The sequence below is a fragment of the Sus scrofa genome, chromosome 3, assembly GCF_054392235.1.
Source record: "Sus scrofa isolate SSC_HxYL_T2T_F1_AM1 chromosome 3, Sscrofa_HxYL_maternal_Yorkshire_Landrace_v2.0, whole genome shotgun sequence".
In the NCBI taxonomy this organism is placed as follows: Eukaryota; Metazoa; Chordata; class Mammalia; order Artiodactyla; family Suidae; genus Sus; species Sus scrofa.
In genome coordinates this window covers 85514417-85531420 of record NC_139385.1, presented here as the reverse complement: position 1 = coordinate 85531420, position 17004 = coordinate 85514417, and the positions used below count along the sequence as shown (strand labels likewise).

The following is a 17004-nucleotide window of genomic DNA, read 5'->3' as shown; positions in this document are numbered from 1 at the left end:
GGGATCTGACCCACATCTGTGACCTACACCACAGCACATGGCAATGCCAGATCCTTAACCCACTGAGCTAGGCCAGGGATCAAATCTGCATTCTTATGGTACTAGTCAAGTTCGTTAACCACTGAGCCATGACAAGAACTCCACCATTGTATGTTTTTAAATGACAAGTAATATCTTTCAACCCTATGAATGTTTTTCTGACCCTTAATTTTTCCTTTTGTGTTTGTGTATGTAGAGCACTATTATTATGTTAGAGATGGTATATGCTCATCATGAGTAAGAATTAGAATTGTTTTTTGTGTTACCTTGTTTCCTATATGAATTTGTTTCAAAGGGGAAATATCCTCAATTTTTTAAGCTGGTCTTCTTTTCATCTTATGAGATTTTACTTAATATAGTGACTCAAAATAAGAGCAACTAGGTTTTACAGTATTGGGATTTGGGATGAGTTCTGTCAGAGACCATGTAAAGCTTTGTTGAAAATGTGAAGATCAAAGGGAAAAAAGACGGGAAAATGTATATATAAGTGTAACTTTTTCTTGAAAATGGTAGAGACCCAGTAGTATATCCAAGGGAAGGAAGACACTTAAGCCAAAGGAAAGTTGTCAGGTGCAGATGTTGGATCACTGTGTTAAGAACCTATCCCACCACCAACCACAGGCTTTTCTCCCAATGTCATGGAATTCCAGGCTGGTAGGTCCTTCCCTCGCCCTGGTCAGAGAAGCTCCACTTCTTGTAGGAATTTTTCCAAGTGTCTGGCATATGTATGGCACCCTTACCAATTTTCCGTCAGTGAAAACCATTTTCTCCTGTCATACTAGTTTAGCTGCTTTTATAGCATTTTGGAAAGAAAAGGAGAGTTTAAAATGTGTTGACCCAGATCACTATTTTTAACTGGAAATTTCACCTTTCTTCTAAACTTTAGAAGATGAAAAAACAAAGCATAACAAACAACTATGAGTCAAAGAATTATGATAGTCTATCCATTTCACTGGCCTCACTTCACTGCTGAGAAAATCATTCTCAGAGAGACTGAATTATTTGCCTAAATTCATATAAGTAGTCAGTGGCAGTAGACTTTTTTTTGACTCACAAAATTAAAATTTTTAAATCCAGTGGTTTTTTTTTTCTATTACATTACATAAGCCACCCAATTCAATGCATCTGTATACATGTTGCTATGTTTTGTTTCTTATCTGTGAAATACTTAAATGGTAGCAACCACTGTGTATATGTGCAAATTCATATATGTTTATATGAATTTGTATGTGTTTAGATATTGTATATATATACATATATACTCTTTTATTAATGGCTTATCATGTATCAATAGCTTAGATTACTTTTTTCAACTTTAATAATAGAAAATGATAAAACTATCTTGTAAGAGTGTTATGGGAATTATATTATGTATTATATGTTTTATATAAGTGAAGATGCTGAGTCAGAAGGCTCAAGGCCACTATACCATAAAAATATAGGAACTTGGATTTCATCCCAGGCATCATGGCCCCAATGTCCACACTCCCAATCACTATACTACACAATTTCCCACAATTTTACTATTGTATATGGTTTTAAATTAAAAACAAACCTAATCATACACAATTCACCACCTCAAACCCTCTGACTTCTTCCAGAAGGCAGTTCCCTAAAAGCATATGCCCTCTGTGCAATTTAGCTTTGTGGTCTTTTATCGCCATCAGCTTGGAAATCCTCTTCACAAAGAGGTAGAGAGGTGGGATCAGCATTTTGCAGAGGGGTTCAAGAGGTTAAGCATTTTACTTATTGCTTAAGGAGTCGAGGTGAAAGCCAAGAACACTTGGCTCAAACTGCTGAGTGGAAACCAAGAGACCACACTTCTCTGTCCCTTTCAGTCAGCCTTGGGTTTGGTTAAGAGTGTGGTTTTGCCATTAGTATCACAGGGGAAAATGACATCTTCTGGACCCATCACTTGATTCCTGGAGCAGTGTGATTATAGGCTGTCTTTACCAAGAGACATAGTTCTCAAAGCCTTTTCTAAATTTAAAAATAAAAGAGAAAAAGAATTTTCAGAGAGTTTGTACTTGAAAGCACCTGGATTTATTCCATTTTTAGTCCTGCTCATTTAGGTACAACAAGATTTGATGGCAAAATTAAGAGAAGTAGAGGGGAACATTTATTCATTCTCTTGTCCCTTTGACTGAGAGATATCATGGGGTCTAAGTCCATGATAAATGCCTTTACCTTTCTGTGCCTCTGTTTTTTCATCTGTAAAATGAATACAATGATCAGCTCCTACCTTGAAGAACCATTGGAAGGATTAGCAATATGACGCATATGGTAAATGGCATGTTGTTACTTTGTGCTTGTTGCTGGGGGGTTGACAAAGAGCTAAGGGAACAGCCCAAATCCTTCTGGACACACCCTACTCAAATCATCAGAGCATATTCAAGAATAATTCAAAGAGTGAGTCCCCAGCTCTCCCTGCCTCACATCCTTCTCTGAAGTTTTTAACGTTGGCCAGTCTATCCCTGTATAGAGGGATACAGGTAGAAAAGACTGATTCAGCATGAAGCCAGATAAAAGTTATTATTTCCTTTTTCTAATAATTCTAGGGAGACTTCCTCCACACAGTGCACACAGGCAGTGTCTCTAGAGGAAGTGTGTCTAAGGGCTTCTCATACTGAGTCTCAATGATGGAAAAAAAAGATTCCCCCTTGAAGGAGTTCAGTAGGTATGGGAACAGACTGACATGTGAGAGTAAAGTGGTCCAGCACTTCTCACACTCCCTGGAGGAACCCCCATTAGTAGAAGAAAGTAAAGACATACTCCTGGGGTCCTAGGGTAGATTTTGAATTGACTCATTGAAAGCAGGAAGTCTTTAACATCTTTTTATTTTAAAAAAGACATGTGCATTTGTCTTCTTTTTCATAATATAGCAATGTTTGATTATAAAAATCATCTTGAGTTCTTTCTTAAATTTTGGAGTATAATTTACACTCCAGGGAAAAAAATTATATGTAAACACCACCACTGGCCAACATCACACCTGTCCATCACCTTTTAGCCCCTTGACCTCCAGGGTGGGGACTTGAGTGCCACCTTTGATAGGCTCAGAATGCCTCCTTCATGAACTGTAGTGGTTCGGACTTTGCTACTCACTCTCAACAAGTTTTAAAAATTTTTTATTGAGGTATATTGATTTATATATTGTGATAACTTCTTCTGTACAATAAAGTGATTAAGTTATACATATACAGACATCCATTCTTTTTCAGATTATTTTCCCGTATAGATCATCACAGAATATTGGGTAGAGTTCAGAATATTGGGTAGAGTAAACAGGTCCCCCTTGGCTAGTCATTCCATGTACCACAGTGCGCATATGCCAATCCCAAACCCCAATCCATCCCTTTCTCTGCCTATCCCCTTTGGTAAACATAAATTTGTTTTCAAAGTCTATAAGTCTATTTCTGCTCTGCAAATAAGTTCATTTGTATTCTTTTTTTTACATTCCACATGTAAGTGATATCATATGATATTTTTCTGTCTGAATTACTTCACTTAGTATCATAACCCTAGGTCCATCCATGTTGCTGCAAATGGCATTATTCGTTCTCCTTTATGGCTGAGTAATATTCCATTGTGTATGTGTACCACATCTTCTTTATCCATTCCTTTATTGATGGACATTTAGATTGCTTCCATGATTTAGCTATTGTAAATAGTGCTGCAATGAACATTGGGAACATGTATCTTTTTGAATTATAGTTTTCTCCAGATAGACGCCCAGGAGTATGATTGCTGGATCATATGGTAATTCTATTTTTAATTTTTTGAGGAATTTCTATACTGTTTTCCATAATGGTTGTACCAATTTACATTCCAGCCAACAGTTCCTTTTCTTTGCACCCTCTCCAGCATTTATTGTTTGTAGATTTTTTGATGATGGCCATTCTGGTTGGTGTAAGGTGATACCTCATTGCAATTTTGATTTGCATTTCTCTAATAATTAGTGGTGTTGATCATCTTCTTTTTATTATTATCTAAATTCTCTTAATTGTATGAGCTGGTTTGAATTATGCTTTTGGTTAACTTGCAACCAAAATTATTTAAACATATTGCTAAAATATTAGCTTATAATTGAGCTATATTAGTATTTGCCAAAGTTTTCAGGGAAATACTGCTTGCCAACTTAATAAGTAAAAGAGTCCATGTTCAAATACATTTGGAAAATATTGAGCTATATTTTTCACACTTTCAGAGATAATGTCAAACATATTTTCATGTACTTTTTGGCTATCTGCATGTCTTCTGCGGAAAAATGCCTTTTTAGACCTTCCACCCATTTTTTGATTGAGTTGTTTGGTTTTTTGATGTTAAGCTCCATGAGTTGTTTGTGTATTTTGGAGATTAATCCCTTGTCAGTCCCTTCATTTACAAATATTTTCTCCCATTCTGTGGGTTGTCTTTTTGTTTTGTTTATGGTATCCTTTGTTGTGCAAAAACTTTTAAGTTTAATTCAGTTCCATATGATTTTTCGGTTCCACATATTGATTTATATTTGTTTTTATTTCTATTACTCTAGGAGGTGAAACTGAAAAGGTATTGCTTTGGTTTATGTCAGAGTGTTCTACCTATATTTTCTTCTAAGAATTTTATAGTATCCAGTCTTATATTTAGGTCTTTAATCCATTTTGAGTACACTTTTGTGTATAGTGTGAGAATGTTCTAATTTCATTCTTTTACATACAGCTGTCCAATTTTCCCAGCACCACTCATTGAAGAGACTTTCTTTTCTCTATTGTATATTCTTACCTCCTTTGTCATAGATTAGTTGACCATAGGTGGATGGGTTTATTTCTGGGCTTTCTGTCCTTTTCCACTGATCTATATTTCTGTTTTTGTGCCAGTACCATACTGTTTCGATAACTGCAGCTTTATAGTATAGTCTGAGGTTAAGGAGCCTGATAGATAACTCCAGCTCTGTTTTTGTTTTTCCCTCAGGATTTATTGCTTTGGCTATTTGATGTCTTTTGTGTTTCCATACAAATTAAAAAATTTTTTTGTTCTAGTTCTGTGAAAAATGCCATTGGTAATTTTATAGGGATTGTGTTGAATCTGTAGATTGCCTTGAGTAGTATAGTCATTTTGACAATATTGATTCTTCCAATCCAAGAACATGGTATATCTTTCCATATGTTTTTGTCGTCTTTGATTTCTTTCATCAGTATCTTCTAGTTTTCAGAATACAGGTCTTTTGCCTCCTTAAGTACGTTTATTCCTAGATATTTTATTCTTTTTGTTGCAGTGGCAAATGGGATTGTTTCCTTAATTTCTCTTCCTGATCTTTCATTGTTAAGTATAGAAATGTGAGATATTTCTGTGTATTAATTTTTTAAAGTATTAAATATGAGTATTACAAAATTATACAAAAAGGTAATAAACACTCATTATTCACCATCAAGTTTAAGACATAAAATGTTACAGGTATTGATACCCCCTTTCTCTTTCCTTACCAGAGATATCAGTATCCTGAATGGGGGGGTATCATTTTAATGACTGTTGTATATTTTCATATACCCATGAACAATATATTCTATTTTTTCATTTAAACTTTATAAAAAGTTTTTATATTGTAAGTATTTTTCTTGAACTTGCTTTTTCATTTAACACACTGTTTTAGAGACTTATTCTATGTAGTTCATGTAGCTATGCTTGGTTCATTTTAACTAGTGTATACTTTCTCTTGCATTATATTTTATTGTAATAATGTTCCACCATATACTAATCTATTCACTTATTATTGGACAATAGTTAGTTTCTGACTTTTTGCTATTATAAACAAAGTTGCAATAGACATTCTTGTATACCTGTCTCTTGGAAGGTGGAAAGCAAAATTTCTCTTACATGGTGATAAATAGCTAGGGATTGAATCGCTAGGTCTTATGTGAATATGTTAACATCACTAGGCATGATTTAATTGTTCTCCAAAGGGGCTGCACCAACTTATACACCCATTAGTGATTTACAAGAGTTTTCATTGCCCCACACCCTGCCAACATCTTATATGATACTCCTACTCCTCCTAAAAATATATGCCCACATTTGACCTGTGGGTTGGATTATGTGGTGCGGACATAGTATACTCCTACCTACTTCCACCTCCAGCCCAATATTTCCCCAAAGTGTGACAAGGAAGTTCTATATTTGGAGAGACTGCAGCCTTCTCTAGCCTTTGCTAAAGAGATGTGGTCTGACAAAAACAGCAGACTCTTGTCTATTCATCTACCCAAGGGTTGTCCACTTTCAGCTTCCATTTGACAAGGTAACTTTGGGCTCCACAGCCTCTGTTGCACAGGATTTGGTAGAGTGCTACTCTATCCTATGCCCCACCAAGCACTCATTGCAGTCAGCTCAAGTACATCAACCTGACCTTCTTAGATGCCACTAGCACCAGGAGAGACCCAGTCCCTGTTAAACTGAGAGGAGTATGGAACTAAAGGTTCTCATAGGATAAAGCTCCTATATATTTAAGCAACCCTGAATATAGAGCCCACCTTCTACCACTCCCTTCTCCTTCAGAATATGACTCAATGGGAGGAAAAGATTAGTGATTGGGAAGGTCTTCAAAAGCCAAGTGGCACCAAGGAAAACTGCACGGTGAAAATCACTGCACTCAGAGTGAGTAACCAACCAAAGTAGAGTTGTGTAAAGAGGAGTTTGTTTGAACAAATTCTTCATGTTGCCCTGTAACTCAACCATCACTCCTGTCCTTTATGCCTTCTTAGGACAGCTTAGGAATTTGGAAATTCCTTAATGGGCTCCTCTTAGTGAACTTCAGGTACAGGTATACACTTGACCCTGTATCACACTGTGGACTACTCCTGTCTGACAAGTGTGGCCTCCATAGTTCCTGGAAGATTTTTAACTTCTGTTTCTGTTCAACCCTTGGTCCCCACATAAAATCAATGCAGGACTCTGAGCTGGAAGGAAGCTGATAGATCATATAGTTCTACACTTTTGTTTTTTGAGAAAGCTAAAGTTGATCTGTGGCAGAACTGGTAGAACTAGGATTTATTCCCAAGTCTCTCTTCCTCCAAAGTCTGTGCTCCAGTGAATGACACTGAAGCTATGGGAAGAATGAGATTGCCTTTTAAGGCAGTGTAGGTATAAGAATAAGGGGTTCTGTGTTCTGGAGCACTCCAATCTTTAGAGTTCTAGAAGAGAACTTCAGATTTCTACACAGAGATATGAGAAAGAACAACTGATGAGGAAGACAGAGAGAGGATGCTGTAGTGGAAGTCAAGAGAAAAAAGCATTTTGAGTTGAGAGAGAGGTTAAATGTGTCTGAGTAAGAGGTTGAGTAAGACGAAGCCAGAGAAGTGACCACTGGCTTGGCAATGTAGAGGTCACTGGGCAGTTTCAGCAGAATTGTTGAGACAAAAGTCACAGCAAAATGAGTTAAAAGGTGAGGGTTTCCAGTTCTAAAGTGAGGGGTGAAGATATTTGGGGCCCTTTTTCCTCACAAAAAGCACCCAAATCAGGAGAAGGTGAAACAAAACCACAAAGCCCATCTTCGAGGAAATTAAGAAACATTTAAACCGTAAGAGCACCATAGATGAGGACAGAAAGAAGACAGAGAGTAGCAAGTGATGTAATCAGTGTGCAGAAAAATCAGATATAGTCCTGCAGAAGAGAAACTGAAAAGGAACTAGCCTTGTGGCCTTAAAGAACCTTGGAAAGCTCAAAACTTAGAACTATCACTTGCTACAGAAGGCAAGGAAAGACTACAGGATGAAGATTGAGACTGGTGTATTGTTTAAAAGTTTTATCTAAGGAGCTTTTCAAGCTTCAGAACCACTCACTTCCACTACGATTTGAAAATTATCCCTTTCCAGCTCCACCAGAAAAAAGAAGTTTATTCTCTGACAAAATTAAACAAGAGTAGTTTCATGGACAGACTTGAGGCATGGGAGATTATGGAGATATGTGCATAACAAATGTTGCAACTTCCAACCCTCCCCTTTGTCAATACCAGAACTAACACCTAAGGAAAGGGTTTCAAAACTACTTCTCTGTGGAAATAAATATCTCAGAGGGGGGAAAATGTACATACACTGTTGACAAAAAATCCTGTTGACAAACATGGAGAACAGACTTGTGGTTGTCAAGGGGAAGGGGGGGAAGAGTGGGATGGACTGAGAGTTTGGGGCTAGTAGATTAATGCAAACTATTAAATTTAGAATGGATAAGCAAAGATGCCCTACTGTATACCACAGGGAACTGGATCCAATTTCTTGGGATAGAACATGATGGACGATGATATAAGAAAGGGAGTACTTGCTGGGTCACTTTGCTGGATCACTTTGCCGTACAGCAGAAATTGGCACAACATTATAAATCAATTATACTTTTTTTTTTTTTTTTTTTTTTTTGCTTTTTAGGGCCACACCAAAGCATATGGAAGTTCCCAGGCTAGGGGTCAAATCGGAACTACAGCTACCAGCCTGAGCTACAGCTATCAGCCTACGCCACAGCCACAGCAATGCAGGATCTGAGCCACATCTGTGACCTACACCACAGCTCATGGTAATGCTGGATCCTTAACTCACTGAGGGAGGCCAGGGATTGAACCCACATCCACATGGATCCTAGTTGGTTTTGTTAACCACTGAGCCATGAAGGGAACTCCCTAAATCAATTATACTTTAATAAAAAAAAATCTTGTTCACAAAAGCTGGGCATCCACCGGTTGCTATTCCCCACCACGCACACAGAGCTTCCAGCAAGTCTTAGTCTTTCTTATTGGCTATGAGCAGATAGTCAAAGATCATTTAACATTTGATGTCTTCACTAGGAAAAATTGAGAAGTGAGGAAGTGAGTCCTTTCAAGAAGTTGGATTTTGAAGAGAAATGCAAATGAATTGGTCAATAGCTAGAGGGAGATTTGGGTCACAGAGGATTTTTTTTGAAAGATACTAGCATATGTTTATATGGTGGTAGTCATCTCCAGTATTTTCCTTCCTGACTTAAAACAAATGTGTAGTCACATATATTTAGAAAAAGGCCTTTACAGTTTGTCTGCTTCTAGTTAAGATGTAGAGGGATGTGAAAAAACCTTCATTTCCATGGCCAACCAGCAAAGTCCAAAGAAAATAAAATTCACATGTTCCTCTGGGGCTAGCAGACACACAGGAAGCACTGATGAACTGAATTAGAGAGAAACAAGCCCTGTAGGGCTGAGCAGAGATCGGCAGAAGCTTCCATATTAGGAGAAGGATGCTTGATCTGGGTATGGGAAATTGGAAATTAGGTCAGCCATGGACAGAGACTTTTCAGAGATGAGGAGTCAGCTGAACATTAGACAACAATATATGTCAGAGGGTTGGGTTATCTGAAAGAGCCCCAGTGAAAAAGAAATTTCTCAGCCTAACAGTTCTTCCCTTTCACCCACACCTCTGCGTTTCTCCAATAAAGTACCAGTGGAGGAGTTGCTGAAAAGTAGAGTGAAATCATGAAATCCCAAGGATACTTTTGGTGCCTCAATTCTGGAGTCCTACCAGGGCTGAATCCAAAGGTCAAGCAAAATTACCTGAAGCTGTATCTAATGCCCTCCCATCTCAAGTACTGGAAAGATCACGAAGGTGGGGTGGGCCAGAAGGCTGGAAGCTGGGCTAATAACAGGGAACACACTCTAATTATAGCTGTTCCCAGACCAAGATCCACCTAACCCAATGGTGAATCTAAATATTCAGCCCCCACCCTCGCTCATAAAGGTAAAAGGCTTATACTCTGCAGTGAGTAAACAGAACACATTGACCTTATGCCTAAGTTTCCACTGCTTTTGTTAATATACAGTCTGTGAAATACAAATTAAAAGATTGTGAGACATGGAAAAAAGCAGGAAAATGTAACCCATAATCAAGGAAAAAAAACACAATAATAGAAGCAAACCACAGATGACTCAATTATTGGAATTAGTAGACAAGGACTTTAAAACAATATAATATTTTAAATATAATATAATGGAGTATAATGGAATATAATGGAGTATAATGGGATATAATGGAGGGAGACATGGGATTTCAGAAAAAAAAAAGAAACTCAAAGAAAATGCAAGTGAAAATATGAATTGAAAAATACAAAACTGCAGGAAAGAGATTAATGAACTTAAAAATAGGTTAATTATCTAAACTGAAAGAGAAGAAGGGAAAAGATGGGGGAGGGGGTTGATGAACCAAATCCCATGGATTAATATCAAGTGGTCTAACATGTATCACTAGAATAGCTAACATGATATTCCACAAACAGATTCAAGAAGCTGAAAGAACCTCAAGCAGGAAAGTACAAATGAAAACCACTACTGTTCATCAGAAAAAAAAAAAAAAATACGTGCAATCCAAAAAACAATCAATATCTTGAAAGATAAAAGGAAAAAAAATCAATTTAGTATTCTATATCCAGTGATAATATCCTCAAAATTGAAAGCAAAATTAAGACATTTCTTGGGGGAGGAGAGTTAAAAGAATCATCACCAGTAAATCTATACTACGAAATAAATAAATAAATAAATAAATAAATGCTACGAGAATTCTTCAAGCAGAGGGGAAATGATGCCATGTGTAAACTAAATCTGCGTACAAAGAAAGGAAGAGCATTAGAAATGATAAATATTTTCTTAATTTCATAAAAAGACAATTGTTTAAGACATACACAATTAACAGTATTTTAGAGCTTATTACGTATACAGAAGTAGACTATATGATAACGATCGTATATATGCTGATTGTGCAATTGGAGGCCATTCCATGGAAGTATGGTATTAAAGGGTTCTTCCTTTATATGAGAAATGGCATAAAATTAACTAATGGTAGCCTGTTGTAAAATAAGCATGAATATTGTTATCCATACAGCAATTGCTAAATGAAACAAAAGGGAGGATATTACTATAGATCCTATGGATAGTCAAGGAGAATAAAGGAATATTACGAACAACTTTATAGGAATAAATGATAAAGGAAATTAACAAATACCTGCGCATGCATGTCACTCTAAACAAATTATACCTCACTTTTGAAAATATAACAAAAGATCTTTGGTTCAATGTGCATCCCAATGTCATTAATCATTTTGGCTTATTCTTAGGTAAAGGTCTCAAAGAGAACATGATTTGTATACATTACAAACAGATGATTAGAGTTGGTTGTGGACCTTCATGGCTCCAAAAGTAGGAGCAAAATGTCTTTAATTATATGTTCTGTTCCATTCACTGCATGTTTGCATGTTTTTTGTAGCCAACGCTGGAGCCCTGAGTCATCTGGAAATTTAGTGGTTAATAGTCATGTGTGTTTACTCTATAAATTGAGGTTCCAAAGCTAACAACTTCAGGGTGTTTGAGAAAAGTCAATTCCAGAGAAGCTATTTCGCTAAGAGGCAAGACATGGACAATGCAGAGCTGATGTTGGGTTTTGGAGGAGGTAGTGGAGGTTGTTTTTCTAGACTAAAAATGTGGTAGGCATTGCACAAACCCAAGGAAGATTTTGCAGTAGGAACATCCCTGGGGTACCTGGGATAAAAGATTGTTGAAGTGCTTCTGGATGTGCTTTTGTGCATTCATCCTTTAATGTTTTCATCAGCAAATATTAAAACGTCACAAATCAACCAGCATCCCAGAAAGTAATCTTCATGAAGTGTAGAAAAACCTCCAGGGCAACAGAAACTCAACAGACACCATGACTGATTCTCCCCCACCCCCTGCCCCTGCAAACCAATGTAGTTCTGGGTACATGGTGTATGCTCAGTAAATAGTTATGGAGATGAATGGATAGATGCATGCGTGCATCCAAATTGGAGTCATTCATTCAACAGCAGATCACCCACCCTGGGTCCATCATTAAGTGTTACAGGGGTTACAAAAGGAACACAAGGCATGTGGCCTGAAAACCCTTAACTTCTAAGCAGGAGCGCTGGCAGACATGTGAAACCACCAAGGAAAAGAGGAGACTCTTTAATAGCAGCCTGTTTTTGTAGGATTCCCAGACGCTCTCTTTTCCCAGGAAGATAACATTTTATTTGGTCATAACCAAGTCCTTAGAGAAGAAAGGTTCTTATCCCCCCTCCCCCCACTTTAAAAGATCTTTCTCCCAATTTTCTCTGGTTTCTAAGATAGCATAAAAAAATAAACCTTTATTAATAGTTCTATTGTCCCAGAGTTAAAATGGACCCACAGTTTCCATGAAACCATCTGTTCTGTTTGCTTAGATGATGTGAGTACTTAGAGAAGGGGCACGGAGTAGGGAGGTGGAGCCATAAGTCAGCTGATCTTCTCCCATTTAAGGGTGGTGTAAGGGAAGTTGTGACCACTGCTTGGGACTAGTGAGCTCATATCTTGCCAGACACAGAGCATCAAGGATAAGGACAGTTTCCAAAACAGCTTTTGCTTGTGCTGGTATCAAAAAAAAGTAAAAAGCTCAAGAAAATACTTGTAAAGGAAAGGAAGTAGGCTTAGAGAAAACACTCTAGTTCCCAGACTTTTTTTGGCAGAGAAAAGATACAGAGAAGCCAAGGAACCTTTTCCACACCCCCTCTTTGCCTTTTTTAAATGCTCTTTTTAAAGTTTCAGTCTTAACACAATATTCCAATTTTAGAGTTACCCAAATCTCACAAACCTCACAAGCCAATGACCAAAGATAAGACCACATTTACTTTTTTCAGTTTACATTTACTTTTTTTTACAGCAATATCATTAATTATTGAATTAATTAGTTTATTTATTTATTTTGCTTTGTATTTATATTCTTCCTTTGTTGTTGTTGTCTTTTTAGGGCCACACCCGTGGCAAATGGAAGTTCCCAGGCTAGGGGTCGAATCAGAGCTGAGACAACTGGCCTACGCCACAGTCACAGCAACTCGGGATCCAAGCTGCATCTGCAACCTACACCACAACTCATGGCAACGCCAGATCCTTAACCCACTGAGGGAGGCCCACGATCAAACCCGCATCCTGATGGATATTAGTTGGGTTTGTTACCGCTGAGCCACAACAGGAACTCTGGTTCACATTTACTTTTAATGCCCAATCTCCTTCCACCTAATTGTCAGAAATAAGCTCCCTCCTCCAGAGTGCCCCCCAGCTCTAACCAAAGGGCTCCAGGATGCCACCTCTGTATGCTCAAAAGCAGACTCCAGTTCTCCTCTGCCCTCTGCCAAGCAGAGCTACCTTCTGCCAGGTGACTGCTCATGCCACACTTCCCCCTCCCAATGGTGGGTTCAGTGGAGGACTCTGCTCCATCTTTAACCCTCCTTCTAATGCACAGATATACAGTCTTTCTCATTATCAAACAATAGAGTTGAAATTAAGCTATGCCTTTTAATGGGACTTATTCAAATACTGGGGGTTATGTAAAGAAGTACAACACAGAGAATGGATTATAACCACATAGACCCAGGCCTACGGACCTAATTGACTGCAGTCAGTTACTACCAGGTCAGCTCCTGCCTGGCTTCCATCCACATGGCCAAGTGAAACTTATTCCCCCCTCTCACCTCTTCAGCAAATATTTGTTAAATGTCTATAATGTTCCAGGTATTGTAGTAGACTCAGAAGACACAGTAGAGACCGAAGCGGACATGGCTGAGCCCTCATGGGATTTAAAGTCTAGAACTGAAACTAACTAAACTAAATTGAGCAGATAATTACATAGGCAAATATTATTAGTTATCAAAGCCCTCAGTGCTATAAAGCAAAAACTGTGGGGTACCATGTGAAAATCTAAATGAGGGAGCTAAATTGAATTGGGGAAGTCAAATGAGGCTGCTTTGAGCACCTGATACTTAGGTTGGGTTTGAAGGCTGGGTAAGAATTAGCCCAAGGGGAGAGCTGGGCAAAGAGTAACCCCAGCCCCCAGGCAGCAGTGATTGCAGCTGTTGGAGAAAAGAAGCTTAGGAAGATCCAGTGAATGGAGTAGGGGCAGAGTGATGCAGGATGAGGCTGTCAGGAAGGCAGAGGAGCCATCCCATGTAGACACAAGGTCATGGCAAGGATTTGTGATTTTATCTCAAGGGTAATCTACAGCTCTGAGAGGTTTTGTGCAGGAGATTGAATGCTATGTTTTGATCCATATTTCAAGAACACTCTGGGAGTTCCCGTCGTGGCGCAGTAGTTAACGAATCCGACTAGGAACCATGAGGTTGCGGGTTCTGTCCCTGCCCTTGCTCAGTGGGTTAATGATCCAGTGTTGCCGTGAGCTGTGGTGTAGGTTGTGGACATGGCTCGGATCCCACATTGCTGTGGCTCTGGCGCAGGCTGGTGGCTGCAGCTCCGATTGGACCCCTAGCCTGGGAACCTCCATATGCCGCGGGAGCGGCCCAAGAAATAGCAAAAAGACAAAAAATAAATAAATAAATAAATAAATAAATAAATTGGCCTTAAAAAAAAAAAAAAAAAGAACACTCTGGCAGCCATGTAGAGATTGAATGAAAGAGGGGCAAAAAGGCAGTCAAAAGAGAGCCAGTGACTTCCCTAATGGTCTAAGAAAAAATTATGGTGGCCTAAATCATGATGTTGGCAGAAGAGATGAAGAACTGTCAGTTTCAAGATATGTTTCCAGTACAACCAGTGAAATGATGATAGATCATGTAGGAGAGCAGAGGAAGAGAAGAGAGGCAAGATAAAAGGGGTTAAAGAAGCCTTCTAGTTACCAATTTGGGCAGCTGGTTGCCTGGGCTGATTTCTGGGCACTAGTAGGACAAGCAAACAATAATCAGTACATTTCCCAAAGTCCGAGTTACTTGGCCTTAAATATTCAACCTAAGAGGCATCCACAGTCTGGGCCAGAGATAGGCTCAGGCTAAACCCTTTTTAGTTGGTCTTTTAAAACCTCCAGCCTGGCAATCCAGTCTCATTCATAACCACATCATTATACCAGTTTTAACGAAAGGTTAATTTTGCATTAGACTTTCTCTTCAAGCAATTGCTGCAACAGCCGAGTAGTACATTTCATTCATTCATTTATTCAGTAGAGAAACAGTGGAGTGCCCATCGTGGCTCAGCGCCGTGAACCGTGGCATAGGTCAAAGATGCGACTCAGATCCCCTGTTTGCTGTGGCTGTGGCATAGACCTGCAGCTATAGCTCAGATTTGACCCCTAGCCTGGGAACTTCCATATGCCGGGGGTGCAGCCCTTAAAAAAAAAAAAAAGAGAGAGAGAGAAAGTTTATCACAATGACTAAGAGCAGGGCCTCTGGGTTCAAATCTTACCTCTGCCACTTAGTAGTTGAGGACTTTGGGCAACTTCCTTAGCTCTCTGTGACTCAGTTTCCTTATCTGTGAAAAGGAGCTAACACTAGAATCCACCTCAAAGAGCTATAATAAGGCATAAGTAAATTAATTATATGTGTTTTTCAAACAGTGCTTGGCACAGTATGAGTCCTCAGATGGTGTTAAAATTGCCATTGCTCTTTCCTAATTAAAGTTTTACCAAAAAGCCACTGTTCTATGCTGCTTGGCAAATTAGAAAGCCAAGCAGAGGGTTTTGTTTGTTTGTTTGTTTGGTTTGAAGCAGGCAGATTTGACCTCAAGTCTTTGCTCTCCTTCGCTTCTCTGAACCCAGGCTTTCTTACCAATAACATGAGGGTGGTGAATTTTACCTTGAGTGGTTACTGTGAGGATGAAATCAGAAATCTGTGAGCAGGACCCTGTATGTAGTGGATATGCAGTGCACTTAAGTTCATTCCCTCCTCAACAGAAGTTCCCCTGCCTAATTTAAATTGTGCATCTCCCCTCCCTGCCCCTACAGAGACCCCAGGAGGAGGAAGTAGTTTCAGATCCTTTATGGGCTCACTGTTCACGAATAAGGCTCATATTTTTTTCAGAAACTGCACTTTCTTGCCGGTTTCCGCACAGCATGGATCTATTTAGCTGACAACAACATGAATGTGGACATTTCACATCCCAGAGGGAATGGTCCACAGAGATTCTCACTGGTCCCCAAACCATTCATATTCCCACTGCCACTGGACCCTTTCCCAATACCATGACCCACTCCCTCTTCCTGTCCCCTCCCCACCTTGAGCGATCAAAGTGAGGAAACATGGGCACTAGCCCACAGAAAACACTCTTGGTTGTCCTGGAAAGCATAGATTTGCTCAGTCTTTATTTTTCAAAGCTGACTACATGGTTTCCTTTGGCATAACCATGTTGGTGGCAGAAATTGCTCCGGACGCCTGTCCCTCCCACCTGCGGTCCTTGTGGTGGCCTTACCCTGGGTTCTTGGTACCCACTTCTTTCTGGCTCACATGAGCCCTTTGCATCTTGATGTAGTTGCCTAAGACACTGTGTGTTCCCTTAGGAGCAACTGAATCTTAAGACTCGTTTCTGATGTAGAATGAAAACTTTGTCCTGTTCAAGGAATGGAAAATTTTCCTGAGCAGGTGGAGATTCCTGAAGTCTCCTTTCCCTCAGTCCTTGAAATCTCACTTACTCTAAACTATGGCTGACCCTCAATGGATAATTTACTACAAAGACTTTCCCACTGGAGTTCCCCTTGCCACTCAGTGGTAACGAACCCAACTAGTATCCATGAGGATGCAGGTTCGATCCCTGGCCTCACTCAGTGGGTTAAGGATCCAGTGTTGATGAGAGCTGCAGTGTAGTTCACAGACACGGCTCAGACCTGGTGTTGCTGTGGCTGTGTCGTAGGCTGGCAGCTGTAGCTCCGATTTGATCCCTAGCCTGGGAATTTCTATATGCCATGGGTGCAGCCCTAAAAAGGAAAAAAAAAAAAAAAAGACTTTCCCACTGATAGGCTTTTGGGAAACTGCTGGGGCAATAAAAAGTATCCACAGAGATAAAAAGATGAATGTATGTGACTATCTAGAGCAAAATGAAAAAATGCTCTAAGACTAACAGGGTGTCTTTGAATTTCAGGGAACAGATCCGCCAAGGCTTAGAAGAACTCCAGAAGGTTCTGCCAGGAGGAGACACTTATATGCATGAAGGATTTGAAAGGGTAATTTTAA

General features: G+C 39.2%; 1 protein-coding gene and 1 long non-coding RNA gene across 9 annotated transcripts in view; both read left to right on the top strand.

Annotated features, from left to right (window-relative positions):
- The window catches only part of ANTXR1 (ANTXR cell adhesion molecule 1), a 240535-nt gene that overhangs the window by 38136 nt on the left and 185395 nt on the right, over positions 1–17004 (top strand). For all 8 annotated transcript variants that reach the window (XR_014841791.1, XR_014841790.1, XR_014841788.1 and 5 more), the window contains exon 4: positions 16913–16994. Coding sequence is in view for 2 of the 8 variants with exons in the window: in XM_003125066.7 (XP_003125114.3) it covers positions 16913–16994 (82 nt within the window). In the remaining 6 variants the exon portion in view is untranslated. The remainder of the gene's footprint in view (positions 1–16912; positions 16995–17004) is intronic.
- LOC146404744 (uncharacterized) lies at positions 9974–14431 on the top strand. Its single transcript, XR_014841794.1, has 2 exons — positions 9974–12819; positions 14322–14431. It is a non-coding gene; the product is annotated as an uncharacterized LOC146404744 (long non-coding RNA).